Genomic DNA, 17,374 nt, shown 5'->3' with positions numbered 1-17,374 from the left:
CACTTGCATTGTATGGACAAACAGACATCATATCTCTGTTAAAATATCTTGGTTTGTGTTCCACGAAAGAAAGAAAGTCATGAGTCTGTGACAACACAAGGGTGAGTAAATGATGAGAGGAATACCATTTTTGGGTGAACTATTCCTTAAATGTTAAACAGAATAACTTAATAATATGTTGGGTCAATAAGCAATAACAATAAGCAATATGCTCAGGAAAAGCAAGGTAAACTCACTGGCAGGTGTAACAGCTTGAACCAAACCAACAGAGGAGCCCACGGGTGCATCCTCAGAGATGGAAAAGGTGTAGTGGGATTTCTGGAAGAGGGCCGGGGGCTGGTCGCTATGAAGGATGTTCACTGTTATATTAGCAGGAAGAACCGCAGACATGCCTCCTCTGTCCCAAGCAGAGACAGACAGCTTCACACTGCTGCTGTGCAGTTGAGACAATGAAGAGCTCAAGTAGACAGCTCCTGAGGAACACACAAACATTAAATAAAAGACAAATTACATTTAACAGGACTGAGCCATCCTCATCATGACATTGTGGATCCCACCTTTGACAGATGGTAAAGTACCTGCTAGATTCTGTCACCTTGATCTGCCTTAAAATCCTTATCATCTGTTGATTTAAACCCTCTTCGGGTCCTGTCACTAGCACCATGTGATTCCTCGGATGGATGGAGCAACACTGTCCCTGTCATAGTCAAATCAGCAGCCTGTTCTCTCTGAACCGACAATGCTAAGTAGGAATGCACGATACCAATACTGGGCGAGAATGCAAACGGGGTACATACACATGAGTGTCGGCTGAGCGCTCTTTTCTGTCATATGTAGCGCTGGGAAGTTTGTTTAATTGCAGTGAATTGGTTCGTTCAGATGTTTTAACGAAAAAGAAGTAAAAATGACTTACAGACTCCCCAACGCTACTTGAGAGTGAGAACACACAGGAGAGACTATGATTAATATGCAATATGCAAAAAGAGAAAATGTGTACATTAACTGTAAACTGTCGAGGGCAGTGGCAGAAGCTCTAAAAACGGCTAAAAAAGACTTCTTTGTATTTCTATTAAACTAATAAAAGCACTGATTCCTATCTTTGGTATCTCAAACCCAATACATTGTTATACTTAAAAAAAAATTATTTAAAAACATTCACTAATGCTTAGTCAATAATAAAAATACATATTGTACAACAGTTAGTTCCGGACCATGAGGTGCTGTTCTAAAAGTGATGATATTTAGTATAACAGCACTGGGACACTTCACTATTTGGATCACTCTGCTCCAATGCTATGTCTTCGCGACTTTCCAAATAGAGGTGGGGCTACTGATTCATCATTCATTTTTATTTCTTTCACTGATTCGTTCAGTGAAAATTTCACTTATGACAATTTACTTATAACTAACAACAAATGCACATCTTTTATGTTATTAATGAGTCACTGAATCGTTGAGTCATTGACTCAACTGATTCGTTAAAAAACGATGACTTGAACTAAGGGATAGTTCACACAAAAATGAAAATTCTCTCATCATTTACTCACCCTCATGCCATTCCAGATGTGTATGACTTGCTTTCTTCTGCAGAACACAAATGAAGATTTTTAGAAGAATATTTCAGCTCTGTAGCTCCATACAATGCAAGTGAATAGTGATCAGACCTTTGAAGCTCCAAAAAGCACATAAAGGCAGCATAAAAGTAATCCATAAGACTCCAGTGGTTTAATCCATGTCTTTTGAAGTGATATGATAAGTGTGGGTGAGAAACAGATCAATATTTAAGTCCTTTTTTCCTCTAAATCGCCACTTTCACTTTCAGATGTGAAAGTGAATCAAAACAGGCACCACATGTGACTTTCAGATGTAAAAGTGAAATTGGAGATTTAAAGTAAAAAAGGACTTAAATATTTATCTGTTTTTCACCCACACCTATTATATTGCTTCTAAAGAAATTGTTTTAACCAATGGAGTCTTATGGATTACTTTTATGCTGCCTTGATGTGCTTTTTGGAGCTTCAAAGTTCTGGTCACCATTCACTTGCATTGTATGGACCTACAGAGCTGAAATATTCTTCTAAAAATCTTCATTTGTGTTCTGCAGAAGAAAGAAAGTCATACACATCTGGGATGGCATGAGAGTGAATAAATGATGAAAGAATTTACATTTTTGGGTGAACTATCCCTTTAAGAAAAAGGTTCAGTTTAACTGAAGGTTCACTTTAATTAATTGATTCAGATTAAAAATTAAACTCATTTGCAAAACTGATGTTGGGTACAAACAATTAATAAAAAGACATGAAATAAAGCTTAAGCACACAGTGCACATCCATCCACTAACACTCAGTGCTGTATGAAAGTTTCCATCCACTCTGGCAGGGTTTTTACATAGCCCTCAATCGGCACTCATGCCCAGAAAGGTTTTAGGAAAGTGCTGTGTAAATCCACAGGCCTCCTGTTGGGAGGTGACAAAAGTGATTACTGTATCGGCTACAGAAGACTTACAAGAGTCTGACCCTCGGACTCAACATGTCTCAACAGGAAAAGTGAGTTATCTACGCAGGCCCATGGACCATCATTTTATGCATGTAGAAAGCAACACAGATTTTCACAGTATGTTTGATAAGTTATGTACTGTTTTTAAATCTCAGTGAAACTCACAGTGGATGCTAACTCCGAGCATATTACCTGTTGACTGGTCCACAGTGAATAAAGAGGCAGAATCTCCAGGTAAGAGCTTATAAGTGATTTGCCCATTGTTGCCAGAATCCCGGTCAGAGGCAAAAACGCTAAGGAGCTCAGTGCCAGGTGGGGCATGGCTGCTCACACTTGTGATATAGTTCTCAGGACTAAAAACTGGAGCATTATCATTAACATCTTCCACATCGATGTGAACAAATGTCTGTGAACTGAGACCATCCTATTCAGAAAGAAAACATTTAAATTAAGAACGGCTTCTTGTTTCACTTAATCTAGAGTTTGCATAGGCAGGTTTAACAAACTTGAACTCACTTGATCTTCAGCTTTAATCAACAGGTCAAAGATTACAAAGCCTGCTTCACGGTCAATGTCTTGGGATACACAGATTGCCCCAGTTACAGAGTTGATGTGAAAGAAAGGGTGGGAATCCTTGCTGATGTAGCCATCAGAGACGGAGTACCGCACTGCTCCAAACTCAGCATCATCGGCATCGATGGCAGTGACCTGGTACAGATGGAAATTTCATAAACATGGCAGCATCTTCTTGGCTTTTAAATGCTAGGAATTACTCAGAATCCCATCTAAGAAAAAGTACAGGTCAGAAGTGTTCACATAGCATTCAATATTCTAAAAAATTAAGACTGAACTGCTCTTGGAGCAGAGGACAGATCTTCCCTTGAAACACTATTGAAAAACAGCACCATGCAGGTATTGGGGAATTCAGAGTAATCTGCAGGTGCTGAAAGACTCTGTTTAATGCGCTTTGTGTTTTTAACATGCCGCTAAGACTCTTAGACTAATTGAAGACACACTTTTTCCAACAGGTGAAGTGCCAAAATCACTCTTACTGAACGTTAATATAGAAACATACAGATCAACTTAAAAGATTATTCTCAGATGTACATTAGCAGATTCGCAACAGTAATGAAAAAGGTGTTTTTAGGTTTTGTTTTTTGCACTTGAAATCATACCTAGTGTTAGTGTTGTATCACATGCTGTAAGTGTCTTAGAGGAAGTCAAAAGCATTATAGTATGATACAAATTCTATCATTAAACATTAGGACTTTAACACAAATGCTGTTTGGCGTGATACTAAATGTTCTATGTTGACATCCTGTACATAATGGTACAACTGCTTTTGTCATATTTTAAAATTCCACTGTGTATTTTATTTAAAATATTTATTTGAAGTGGTCCTCTGTAGATGCCATAATTTTGAATAAATAAATAAAACATTTTTGAAGGAATGTTCTGGGTTTAATAGAAGTTGAGCTCAGTTGACAGAATTTGTGGCATGATATTGATTACCACAAATATTTATTTAGACTCATTCTTTCTTTTCTTTAAAAAAAGCAAAAATCGGGGGTCTGGGTAGCTCAGCGAGTATTGACGCTGACTATCACACCTGGAGTCGCGAGTTTGAATCCAGGGCGTGCTGAGTGACTCCAGCCAGGTCTCCTAAGCAACCAAATTGGCCCGGTTGCTAGGGAGGGTAGAGTCACATGAGGTAACCTCCTTGCGTTCGCTATAATGTGGTTCTCTCTCTCGGTGGGGCGTGTGGTGAGTTGTGCGTGGATGCCGCGGAGAATAGCGTGAAGCCTCCACACGCGCTACGTCTCCGCGGTAACGCACTCAACAAACCACGTGATAAGATGCGCGGGTTGACGGTCTCAGACGCGGAGGCAACTGAGATTCGTCCTCCGCCACCTGGATTGAGGTGAGTCACTACGCCACCATGAGGACTTACAGCGCATTGGGAATTGGGCATTCCAAATTGGGGAGAAAAGGAAAAAAACAAAAAACAAAAATCGAGGTCACAGTGAGACACTTACAATGGAAGTCAACAGGGCCAATTTTTTTTTTAAGCAGAAATGTGAAGCTTATAATTTTATAAAAGCACTTACATTAATTCTTCTGTTAAAACTCATGTATTATTTGAGCTGTAAAGTTGTTTAAATTGTCATTTTTACAGTCGTTTTAGGATTATAGGGTTTGTTGACATTACATCATCATGTAATGCAGTTGTAATACTGGCTATATCTTTACACAGATGTGGTTAGTAAGTGATTTTATCACAGTAAAATCATGTTAACACACATATTGTTTATGTCTTGTGTCTATACTTTTGAAACAGTGAGTATTTTAATGTTTACAAATTGACCCCCATTGACTTCCATTGTAAGTGCCTCACTGGAACACAGAATTGTGCTTTTTATTTTAAAAGAAAAGGAGGCACGAGTCAAAATGTATTTTTGTAGTAATCAACTTTATGCAGCAAATGCTGTTGATTGAGCTGAACTTGTATTGGACCCGGAATATTCCTTTAACTGAAGTGTTAAAAATGTGAGGAGAAATTCTGTGCCAGTATATGTTATAGGTGGTTTCTGTTGATGAAGTGACAAGAGACACTGAAAATAATCATGCTGATTCAAGTCCAGGAAAGAAAGACCATGATTATGAAGGACAGGTGCTTAGAAGTAGGTTAAGCTTTCTAATGAGGTTTACTTTACCATGAATATGACAAACACAGACCTCGGACCTTGATCTTTGATTCTAACAATGTAAATGTTTTTGACATAGTTTGACATGAACAGTAATTCCATTACAAGTAATCATGTCACCATAATTCATACGCATCCTCTTTTCTTATATTTCAGGATATGGAAGACCAGATATCGTACACATATGCCTTTTTCCCCATACAAATAACATAGAACTAAAGCAAAAACAGATTTAAATCTTAGATTATAACAGATTATAATAGTTTATTGTCCTTCACACACTTGTTTAGTTCTGCTATCATTCAAGTCATTACATCAACACTGAAAAAATTGTGTGTTGGATTTACTTAAAATATCCTGTAGCACTTTTGCATCATGCTTTTTAAGTAGATTCAACTAACATTGTTTTACTAATTATAGTAAAACAACATCAATAATGCTCAAAAGAGCTAAAATCTCTATGAATTCTTAAGTAAATGTCCCAATAAGTTCTTTCTGACCAAACAAATATGATTAAATTATTCAAGGGCTTATGGGTATTTCTCACAACCTCAGTACTGTACTTGATCATTTGAGTTAGTAGTACTTAAAATCTTCATATTATGGATTTTTAAGCCAAACACATAATTCACAATTATTGTTTAACTTTATTTATCACTCCAAGTTCACCTTATAATTGATATTTTGTATTGCACACATTCATGAAAATTAGGTAAAGCTTAAAAATATTCATAAATTTGTACGTTACTAAGTAGAAGCTATTTATTGTCATACGTTATGGTTGTTGAGCTAACGAATCCTTTTCTTAGGCTATATTATCTGCTGTCTTCAGCAGCACCTTATGATCCCAGCCTTTCTTTCATAAAAGTGATATTACACAAGTTTTATGACTCTAGTGGGTGGAAGGACTCGGACCTCAAGGTCAAAGTTTACAAGTAACTGTCTGACAAAACACTGCATGCAGAGCTGTTTGCAGCTTTAATAAGAGGAATACCAGTAAATGTTTTCCACTGAAAATATCTTTAAAAAGTACATGAACTTTCTCCAAGTAACTACTAAGCATGAAATTAAATAATCTGACATAAAGATACAATATACTGCATGTCAAGGCAAACACAATAGAACTGCTGAAGCTTTAGAAACATGAATATTCTCACAAACAATGAAGTTTAAATAAAACAAAACAGTCAAAATAAATACCTTATCTGAAAACTAATATTATAGATAACTCATCTAAATGTTTGCACTGAATGACTTCTGAAATATTACTCAATTATTATGAAATAAAACCTGTGCTTATTAGAGGTCGACCGATAGTGGATTTTGCCGATACCGATAACTAAGGTGGTGGGATAGGCCGATAACCGATTAAATGGCCGATAGTTTTTAAAATCAATTTATAGAATGTTCCAAAAAAAAACAAATCTTATTATTTTCTTACTATGGTGGGCACAGAATAAGAGAACAAAAGGAATAAAATCCCATATGCGGTTTATTGTTAAACAAAAATCCCAATAATCACCAGAAAAAATGAAGATTTGGTGCATAACGCTGGACTTTAAAGTATAATTAAGTATACTGAAAATAAGAAATGATGTAAAAAACTATCAGAAATTATCAGCACAGATTTTTGCTGATAACCGATAGTTCCAAAAAGCAACTATCGGCACCGATAAATCGGTAAAACCGATATATCGGTCTACCTCTAGTGCTTATGGCTCTATAAAGTCAAATGTAAATGTATAATTATTCAAATGAATGAAAACTAACAACACTCTAGGGATTTGAAGAAAGATGGGCATTTTCTATAAATAGCTTGATGTGGAACTAAAAGTAGGTGTTTTTCCAATAAACTGGAACTATAAATACGATTGTGTACACTTGTGCCGGGCGGCAGATTTGGTACCATGTTTCACAAACAGGGATGCAAAGCGGGGACCAGTGCGTCGTGGCTACTTTCCAACACTGTTGTCTTTGTTTCTGCAGAAAAACCCCAGTACTGTCTCTGTTTTGGAGAGTGAGTGTGTGTGTGTTTTGTGAACACAGCGTCTCTTAATGCATTGTGTTCACAACAATGTTTTATTTGTCATGCACTGGCCTTCTCCACAATAGTTAAATCTACACTGTGGGTACGTCTCAATCAGTTCCCAAGTTCAGTAGACAGGGCACTAATCAGTGAGTGTTTTATTTGTAATGCACAAACCAGAAACCAGAAACATTGATTGTGATCTATAATTCTGCAATAAATTGAATGGCATCTATGCTAATATTATTCTATTTGTTTCCCTGTCTCAATCTCAGGATTCATATCCTGAGGTCACCAGAACTGGCCAGATCCAGCTCCATTACTGTTTCGTGTTGGACTCCACTGCTACGTGTCTCTGAGTGATGATGACTAATAGCAGCCGGTGCCAGCAAAACATCACTTCAGTCTATTACGATGGACTTCAGAGGATGAACTGATGCCAACTCCAACCATAAGAAATGGGATACTTCATATGCCACTGCCTCAACCTTGGACTTAGGATAGACCCCACAGAACCTCACCGAAATGACCTGCTGGTTGAACTGTGATGCACCTAACTAATCTCTGCCTGCATCACCTCGGTCTATTGATGGACTACAGTCTTGAAATGGGATACATAGACTATCAATTAACTGCCAATAAAACCCTTCATCAGCCAACTAACAAAGGACAATGCATCTATGTGAACTTCTGCAGTTAATCCAGGATGAACTTCAAAGACATTAGTCATTAATCTTACAGTTCATTCAAAATCTTTGTTTAAACACTGACCCTTAACACTTACTTAGTTTAATAATTTTAAACTATGATCTTCACTGCACATAAATAACTAATATTGTCATTATATTCATGATGTTAGTCACAGGGGAACTGGCCCCCACAGTGAGTCTGGTTTCTCCCAAAGTTATTTTTCTCCATTAACCAACATCTTATGGAGTTTGTGTTCCTTGCCACAGTCACCTTCAGCTTGCTCACTGGGGTTATAAATACAATTATTATTTAATTGCTTATTTTTAAACACGATTCACAATCGTATCTGATTGTGAATCTAAGACATTATAGATATTACAGTTTCATTTTCTGTTAATGCCTGATCTTTTGTAAAGCTGCTTTGAAACGATGTGTGTTGTGAAAGGCGCTATACAAATAAAAATGACTTGACTTGACTTGAGTCTGCCATTTTAAGGGCCACCTCATTCACAAAATCATTCCAGTGCACTGAAACGTTAACTCCCTAAAAAATCCCACAATGCACCGCAAGGGTGTAGATTTGGCTTGAACATTGGGGGGGCTGCAGCGTGAAGCATTTACATGTTTCCACTGATCATGGTATAAATAATAGGGGGGTTGTACTGATGCACCGTTAAAACCAGGGAGCATCGTTGTTCACTATTGTTCTTTACCGGAAATGTCGTCATGTCTTCTGAAGTCTCAAGTCGTTAGAAGACGAGCACAAGTGTAAAACTATAAAGTCCAAGCTTTATTTTCTCTTTAAAAGAGATGTTGTTTGTACTGTCTTTCATTCATAATTACCATGAAAGTGAAACACTGTACGTTTGAACATCTTCAACGAAAATGAATGATAGTGTCATTTATACAGCGATGGTGCCGAATAATAACAGCTGCGCTTGAATGTACGAGCTCGTTATCGTGTTGCAGGTGATTGAGTCATAAGTGTCCCAATGTTCAGTGGATCAGTACCCTTACCAGTGCCCGAATTAGTGTTCACAATATACTGATTCACGACATAGGGAGCTGTTTTAGACAGAGGGTGTGTAACTTTGGCCCTCTAGCGGTTCAAGCATAGAACTGCAATTTACTTGTGGAGGAACACTGTTTTGGTAAGTACGTGCGCTGGGCTTTGGCTCTGTTTGAGGAGTACCAGTGTAACCATGGTAACAGGTGATCAATTTATCAGAGCGAATGTCACTAACAACAACAAAACTTACCCCTTCCCCTCAAAAACAGAAATAAATAAATAACGAAAGGAAGAAAAAGATGGATATCCAAAAAATATGTCTTATTAGCAGGTAAGTAGCATATCTTCCGCTGTTGTTTTGACTTACTGAAAACAACTATTTCAAAATAAATAACGTTACAAAAGTTAGGCAACACTGACATTTGACAATGATTGTTAGTGTGACGCTCCTGTTCTACCCACTCCGTATGGGACTCGAACCAGCATCTCCGGCATGGGAGGCGGGTGCGCTAACGAGGAGGCTAAAGGCTACAGCCCCTAGCATCAGTAGCTAGTGCACCTCTTGAGGTCAGGAGTGTGAGGTTTATACACATTGCACAGCTATCTATCAGCTAGCTCCCATTACATTAGTCATATCAGATAAAGTCAAACCGTGGAAACTATTATAACTTAGTTAGCAGGCATACAGACTAAAGTAGTAACTGGTTTAGGACTGGTGTTGTTACCAGCATAAAGTTAATTTTTTCCCATTGTCCTTCCTTGAAAATGAAATCAAGCACTGCAGTACCACAATCCATAATAAAATACCCCATTAGAGTGGCTAACACTATCTAACGAACTACCACGCTATAAGACAGCCCAATAAAACGGTCCAGACGTGTCACGCGAGAAAAACTCAATCTCTGGATCGGTTTTAAATCCTTTCAGGTCTCTGAGTTGTCGCCAACCTCTGAAAAAGCCAAGCCGATGTTGATTCGTGTTTTATTATTATTACGAGCTCTTTCGCTTTCCATTTTTGCTTGCGGACTGTTCTCGGTTCGAGGTTTCTTTATTTTGATTCCCCAGACTGGTTGCCTTTTTGAATGATTCATGGTCAATATTGCTCATGTGTTGTGACATAGACACGTGCTGTAGTAACTCCAAACCTTCCTTTCTTTATTTACAGACATGACGTAAACACGCACCGATGACTGACGGAAGTACGCAATTTACCACCAAATCCGTCCCGACAGCTCTTAAATATAAATCATTATTATAAACTTACCGTAGTGAATCGGGGTATGGCAAAAACATGGTTTGAAAGATGGATTGTTGGTGTACTTGCTCATTAATGAGATTTTGCTCATTTCTAACAAAAAAATCTTACATAGTGTAGCTTTAAAGCAATTAAATGGTGTTAAATCACAAGACATCACACTTGGCCATGTTGCACATAATAGTGCCAAATTATCACCATCATATGATAGTTGCTAAAAAAAAATTCAGCCAAGAACATTACTATCATAAACAGTAACATAATAATAATTTTACCTGCAAGATGCATGTCCCAACTGCTGTGTGCTCTTTGATGGTTACATTATAGAACTGTTGTTTGAATATGGGTTTATTGTCATTGACGTCCTCCACGTGGATGGTCACAGTGGCTGTGGAGGAGAGCGACGGAGAACCACCATCAGTCGCCATCACCAAGAACTTCAGCTCTGTCTCTTTCTCATGGTCTAGGCCTGCAGCAGTAGTAATGAGACCTGATGCAGGATCTATATTGAACAGATGCTCCTGCTCTGACTGTTCAACAGAGTAGATGATTCCAGAGTTCTCTCCTTGATCTCTGTCAGTGGCCTTCACTTGGAAGAGAGCTGTTCCCTCATGCACATCCTCAGGAATTCTCTCCTCATAGTTGTTTTGGTCAAAAATCGGTGGATTGTCATTCACATCGGTGACCTTAACTTGAAATGTAGCTTCGCTCCTCAGAGGAGGAGAGCCAAAATCGGAGGCAATCACAGTGAGGTCATATGTGTCCTTCACCTCTCTGTCCAGTGGTCCATCCACACAGAGAACATAAAGAAAATCGTCAGTGGATTTGAGGGTGAACATCCCATCCCCACCTTGGAGGAGCACATCGATCTTCCTGAATTCCCCTAAATCAGGGTCTGAAACTGCAATCCTAGCAACGTATTCTCCAAGCCCCGCTCCCTCCGATACCTCAGGTGCTCCTGCCTCGTTCAGAAACAGGATGTTAATATTTGGGTGGTTGTCATTGACATCCAGGACTTTAATACTTACAAAAGTGCTGGAGGATTCAGGCTGAGTCCCAGAATCCCATGCGGTCACAATGAGCTCAAAAAATGACTGATTTTCATAGTCCAAAAACTTATTGACTCGAATGATACCTGAGGAACTATCAATAATGAAATACTCGTTCGGGTCACTTTGACGGCGGTTGATCTCATAGATGACCTGGCCATTGATGCCAAGATCTGGGTCTGTCGCAAATACCTGGCAGACAGGTGTCATTATTGGGGCACTTTCCAGGATGACAGCACTATACTCAGACTGACCGAACACAGGCTGGTTGTCATTTTCATCAAGTACAGTAACATGCACTTGTAACTGGCCTGTTTTCGGTGGCACACCACCATCAAACGCTTCAATCGTCAGTCTATAGAAGTCTGTAGTTTCTCTATCTAGTCTTGCTTGCAGAATAAGGTCTAAGTTGAAAACACCAGCTCCACTATTACGGATTTCTACTTTAAAAAGTTTTCTCATATCTCCATCAGTAATTCTGTAGCCCTGAGTGCCATAATCACCCTCATCCTGGTCCTGTGCTCCTTCCAGCTCAAAACGGGTTCCAGGGAGACTTAATTCAGACACATTCAACTGGATTATTTTTACAGGGAATACCGGGGAATGATCATTTACATCCGTCACCTCAATGGTAACTTTAATAACCTCTCCTGTTAAAGTGGCGGCCGCAAACTCATATTTATCCGTGCGCTCTCGGTCCAACATCACGGCGGTGGAGATGATGCCGGTGTCTCCATCGATCTCCAAGTCTCGGAGAACATCTGAGTCTTTGCTTTCAGATATAAAGAATCCAGAATTTTGGATTTTTGCGGGCAGTCCAGCTTTTATATCCCCGACGATAGTTTTTGCAGGTGACCCTTCCTCTACAGAGAGACTGAGATTGAACACCTGTGCGCTACAACAATCACACAATAATGAAACTAAGATCAATTGGAGCAAAGTCCGCGCGCAAAACTCCATTTTCATATGAAAACATAAAATAAAAAATAAATAAATAAATAAAAAAGTTAAGAGCATTCGGCATTCATTATAGCCAAGAAATAACGTCTTGGAGCTGAAGTTCACTCTCCAAAACTTTCCCAAGAGCACTTGTCCTTCCGTGTCTTTACAACCTCTTCAGACATCGCTTCTCCGTTATATATGTTAAATACAGAATACTGTCGGTTGCGAGGTTATGAAGAAAATACGGCAGATAAGAGGAAGTTCGGCATGAACAGCGTCTTTGCTTGTGCAGCATAAGCGGCTGTCCGTGACTCTGCCAGGCCAGAGATTATTTAGCAGAGACGGGGCCACTTCTATTCAAATGAATGGGAGGAATTGGAACGCCCAAATGTCTACGGATGTAGAGAAGATGTCCTGCGATACAGGTAAAAGAGCCAATCACCTTTTAGATACATCGACTGTCAATCAACTCTATTACGCGCATGCGCATTAGCTATACAAGCCGGAGGGGGAAAAATACGTTTTCTAGCGTAATATGAGGTTAAGATTCACAATTTATGATTCCAGTGTTGCCAACTGTTTTTGAGAGCATTTTGGTGTTCCCCCATTCAAGTAGACTGGAGCTGCACTGTCATGACTGGAAATAAGATATGTTCCAGAGATGACCGACAGTGGACGGACATGCTATAAAGACTTTGGCCAGGCTCTCCACGAGTCACGTGACGCGTATAGCGCTCAGCAGGTGTAGAGATCCAATAAGTTAACATACTACAAATATTTATTTAAAAATATATTTTATGTTATAGTATAGTAGTTATATTGATAATATTTAATTTAACTTTAATATTTGATTAATGTTGATATATCTATCTATCTATCTATCTATCTATCTATCTATCTATCTATCTATGTCTGTCTGTCTGTCTGTCTATCTATCACTCTTTCTGTCTTTTCTTTCAATCTATCTATCTATCTATCTATCTATCTGTCTGTCTGTCGGTCTGTCTGTCTGTCTGTCTATCTATATCTGTCTGTCTGTCTATCTATCACTCTTTCTGTCTTTTCTTTCTATCTATCTATCTATCTATCTATCTATCTATCTATCTGTCTGTCTGTCTGTCGGTCTGTCTGTCTGTCTGTCTATCTGTCTCTGTCTGCCTATCTATCAATCATTCTTTCTGTCTTTTCTATCTATCTATCTATCTATCTATCTATCTATCTATCTATCTATCTGTCTATCTATCTATCTATCTAACTATATATCTATCTGTCTGTCTGTCTATCTATATCTGTCTGTCTGTCTGTCTATCTATCTATCACTCTTTCTGTCTTTTCTATCTATCTATCTATCTATCTATCTATCTATCTATCTATCTATCTATCTCTCTGTCTGTCTGTCTGACTATCTGTCTGTCTATCTATCTATCTGTCTCTGTCTGTCTATCTATCTATCACTCTTTCTGTCTTTTCTATCTATCTATCTATCTATCTATCTATCTATCTATCTATCTATCTATCTATATATCTATCTATCTCTCTGTCTGTCTGTCTGACTGTCTGTCTGACTGTCTATCTATCTGTCTCTGTCTGTCTATCTATCAATCACTCTTTCTGTCTTTATCTATCTATCTATCTATCTATCTATCTATCTATCTATCTATCACTCTTTCTGTCTTTTCTTTCTATCTATCTATCTATCTATCTCTCTTTCTGTCTTTTCTTTCTTTCTATCTATCTATCTATCTATCTATCACTCTTTCTGTCTTTTCTATCTATCTATCTATCTATCTATCTATCTATCTATCACTCTTTCTGTCTTTTCTTTCTATCTATCTATCTATCTATCTATCTATCTATCTATCTCTTTATATATATGAAATGAAATTAATTTTACACTTACTGCACTTGTCTGACGCTACACTCACAGCGTTTTACATACAATAATGAACAGGGGGTTGTCCTCAACCACCACCAGTGTGCAGCATCCACATGGATGAAACAGAAGCCATAGTGCGCCAGTACGCTCACCACACACCAGCTGTTGGTGGAGAGGAGAGTAATACAGCCAACTCATGGATGCAGGTTATTAGGAGGCCATGATTGATAAGGGCCAATAGGGAAATTTTGCTAGGACACTTTACGAAAAATGCCTGGGGATTTTTAATGACCACAGAAAGTCAGGACCTCAGTTTAACATCTTATTTTGTTATTTATGCTCCATTGTTGTATGTTTTTGTCTTCTGTAGTGGATTTGTAAAGTGTCCCTGAGTTGTAGAAAGGCACTATATCATCTCATCCAAAGAACAGTCCCTTATTTCAGTAAAATGTCCCCATCACTAGGACCCACATAGACCACAGAGTGAGCACCCCCTGCTGGTGTCACTAACACTTCTTCTAACATTCACCTTAGTTTTCCCCAAGAGGTCTCACATCCAGGTACTGCCCAGGCTCAACCCTGCTTAGCTTCAGTGGGTAACCAGATGAGAGCTACAGGGTGATATGGCTATTATATCTGCCTCCTGATAAAAGTTTCCTTGCTATTTTTGGAAGTAAAAGATCTTGTTATATCGTTTCCAAAATGGCTCTCTTCGTGCTGTAATGCACATGTCTTTTTGCTGTGAAATCTTTGTTGGTTCTGATAAAGTAAAAGTAACAATTACAATTATATCGTTACAAATATTTAAAAATGAGTATTTGCTGAATCAAAGCAACTTGTGCTTGGTTAAACTTTTGAATATATATTTTTTTTTAATAGAAAAATCAAGTTAAAATGTGTGTCAGATATGATAACAGGCTTTTGAGGCATATATCTCTTAAAGTGAACTGCAAAAAAAGGTAAATGGTGATTTAAAAAAACTTGAAATGATGACCTGATACAGCAGATTAAATATAGGCCTACGCTTTCCCTTATATAAATTGAACCTAAAATGTTGATTCTGAAAAAAAAAAAAAAAAAGGTTCATGCCTATGTTGTTTATCAACTACCCAGGGGTGTAAAGTAATTGAGTAAAAATACTTCAGTATTATACTTAAGTAAATATTTTTGGGGATTTGTACTTTACTCGAGTGCAATTTAAATGGAATACTTGTACTTTTACTTTTTACTCTTTACAATTTTATTTAAACTTCAAAAGTACTCACTACATCTTTGCAGATCATTTTCTTTCGTCTTACTGGACTGAAGCCGCCTTTTCACTGCATCCGAAAATGACAGATGACAGACCAGAGGTCAGTCATTTCAAATGCAGTGTCTCACAATGGATGTGTGGAGCTCCAACCATCTGCAGAGGCGGAACATTGGGTCTGATCTGAGCTTCGGATACGTTGAAATATTTGTGCGACTAGACCATCTGTGACTGTACATATCTGAGTAAATATTAATCATGCATTTTATTGAATTCAGCCTCAACATCATGCTCAACAGAAAGGTTGGGTAACAAACCTCAGAAAACCATTCACAAAATCAACAACATTACTAACGTTCTTCAGAGCTTCATTTGAATTTTTCTCTGTCTCAAGCGGCTGGGTGCTCTGAGATCGCAATTCGTGAGTGTCTTCTTCCATGCAACGAACATTGCGTGACTGTGGCAACATTGCAAAATAAAATTATGTGGTTCATTACACGTCTCAAGGCAGTTCCGAAATGTCCACTGTGTGGCGCTAAAAGCGAGTGAAATTTTCCCCTAAACAGATGAGGTTTTTAAGATTAATGTTCTATCAAGATTTAAATCAATAAAACTGACCTCCCTACCCTAAACCTTAAACCTAAACCTAACCAATAGTGTCATAAAAAGCAAATGTGAGATGAAAAACACATAATTGCATCATTTTGTGGTGCTTCTATGACACGTTTGCTCACATGTCGACTCACGTGCTCTTTAGGACTCATTCCCCGGTGCTTTGTATCACATATGCAACACTCTATCAGCTGACCTACCACGCAATTTGATCACACTTGAACAAGCTTGTAAATGTAGTTGCTTGTCTAATGCAAAAGTTAAAATGAGTCATGCACTATAGTAAAAGTGTTTATATGTCATAAGATATCATTGTGTGAGGAACAAGGCAAAAAGTACGTGTTTATGAGCTGAGAATCGTGATTTGAGTGAAAGGGGATAAAAGTCATTGTTGTTTTACCGCCTCTAGTGTTCAATCCACCAGGAAATTGCCGTGTTACGTACAACAGCACATAAAAATCATTTTGCAAACATGTATTTATTGTAACATGATTCTGTTGAGTGCGTTACTATGGAGATGTAGCGTGTGTGGAGGCTTCATGCTATTCTCTGCAATCCATGCACAACTCACCACATGCCCCACTGAGAGTGAGAACCACTAATTGGGACCACAAGGAGGTTACCCCATGTGACTCTACCCTCCCTAGCAACCAGGCCAATTTGGTTGCTTAGGAGACCTGGCTGGAGTCACTCAGCACACCCTAGATTCAAACTCACGACTCCAGGTGTGGTAGTCGGCATCAATACTCACTAAGCTACCCAGGCCGCCACTTTTTTAATACTTAAGTACAGTTTAATGTGAATACTTTTTTACTTTTTCAGCTAGATACTTGGACTCTTAATTTTTCACTCAGTTTCCATTCTTTCACTTTTTACACCCCTGCAACTACCTATAAATTAAGTGCATATAAATGTCAGTCTACATTTAGCAAGGAACAGATTATGGATCCTGGGGCCCTGAGCCTCACACAACCATAATCTCTCCCTATTTTTCTGTCAGACAATGTCCAGACATTACAATGGTGGTACTCTTTTATATTGTTTTTAAGAGTGTATATGTGTTTTGTGGTTATGGCAGTAGCGGATCCTAAATTTTCACAGTACGGACTGGAGTTTGGAGGACTTCCTGCACTTGTTGGTCCTCTACATTGGTGATGACATCATGGCCACTGGTAAGAGGTTCCTCTGCGGTGTGAAGGACTTCAGAGCCACTGACTGGAGATTCCTGATGAACACTGATCTCAACAGTATATGGTTAACAAGCTGCAGAGAATTCTGATCAATAAGTTACACATTTACAATATATTTCTATGCAGCTATCTTTACTATGGTTTACTGGTTCAATATAAAGATTCAATAAATAATTTAATCTTAAAGATTAAGGCTTACATGCACTTTCTGTTCTACTTTCTCATAACCGGATTTGACGCAATGTTCCCCATCTTGTCATTTTAACTCTGAGAAG

General features: G+C 38.4%; 1 protein-coding gene across 1 annotated transcript in view; it reads right to left on the bottom strand.

Annotated features, from left to right (window-relative positions):
* Window positions 1-12,196, bottom strand: part of dchs2 (dachsous cadherin-related 2) — a 45,081-nt gene extending 32,885 nt beyond the window's left edge. The window contains exons 1-4 of the mRNA XM_051704959.1: window positions 10,457-12,196; window positions 3,013-3,204; window positions 2,689-2,920; window positions 237-473 (exon numbers count right to left, since the gene is read on the bottom strand). Of these exons, the coding sequence (XP_051560919.1) occupies window positions 237-473; window positions 2,689-2,920; window positions 3,013-3,204; window positions 10,457-12,196 (2,401 nt within the window). The remainder of the gene's footprint in view (window positions 1-236; window positions 474-2,688; window positions 2,921-3,012; window positions 3,205-10,456) is intronic.
* Window positions 12,197-17,374: the final 5,178 nt, after the last annotated feature.

This window comes from Myxocyprinus asiaticus, chromosome 8, assembly GCF_019703515.2.
Source record: "Myxocyprinus asiaticus isolate MX2 ecotype Aquarium Trade chromosome 8, UBuf_Myxa_2, whole genome shotgun sequence".
Lineage (NCBI taxonomy): Eukaryota > Metazoa > Chordata > Actinopteri > Cypriniformes > Catostomidae > Myxocyprinus > Myxocyprinus asiaticus.
Note: the sequence above shows the minus strand (reverse complement) of the source record. Positions and strands in the feature narration are given on the sequence as shown.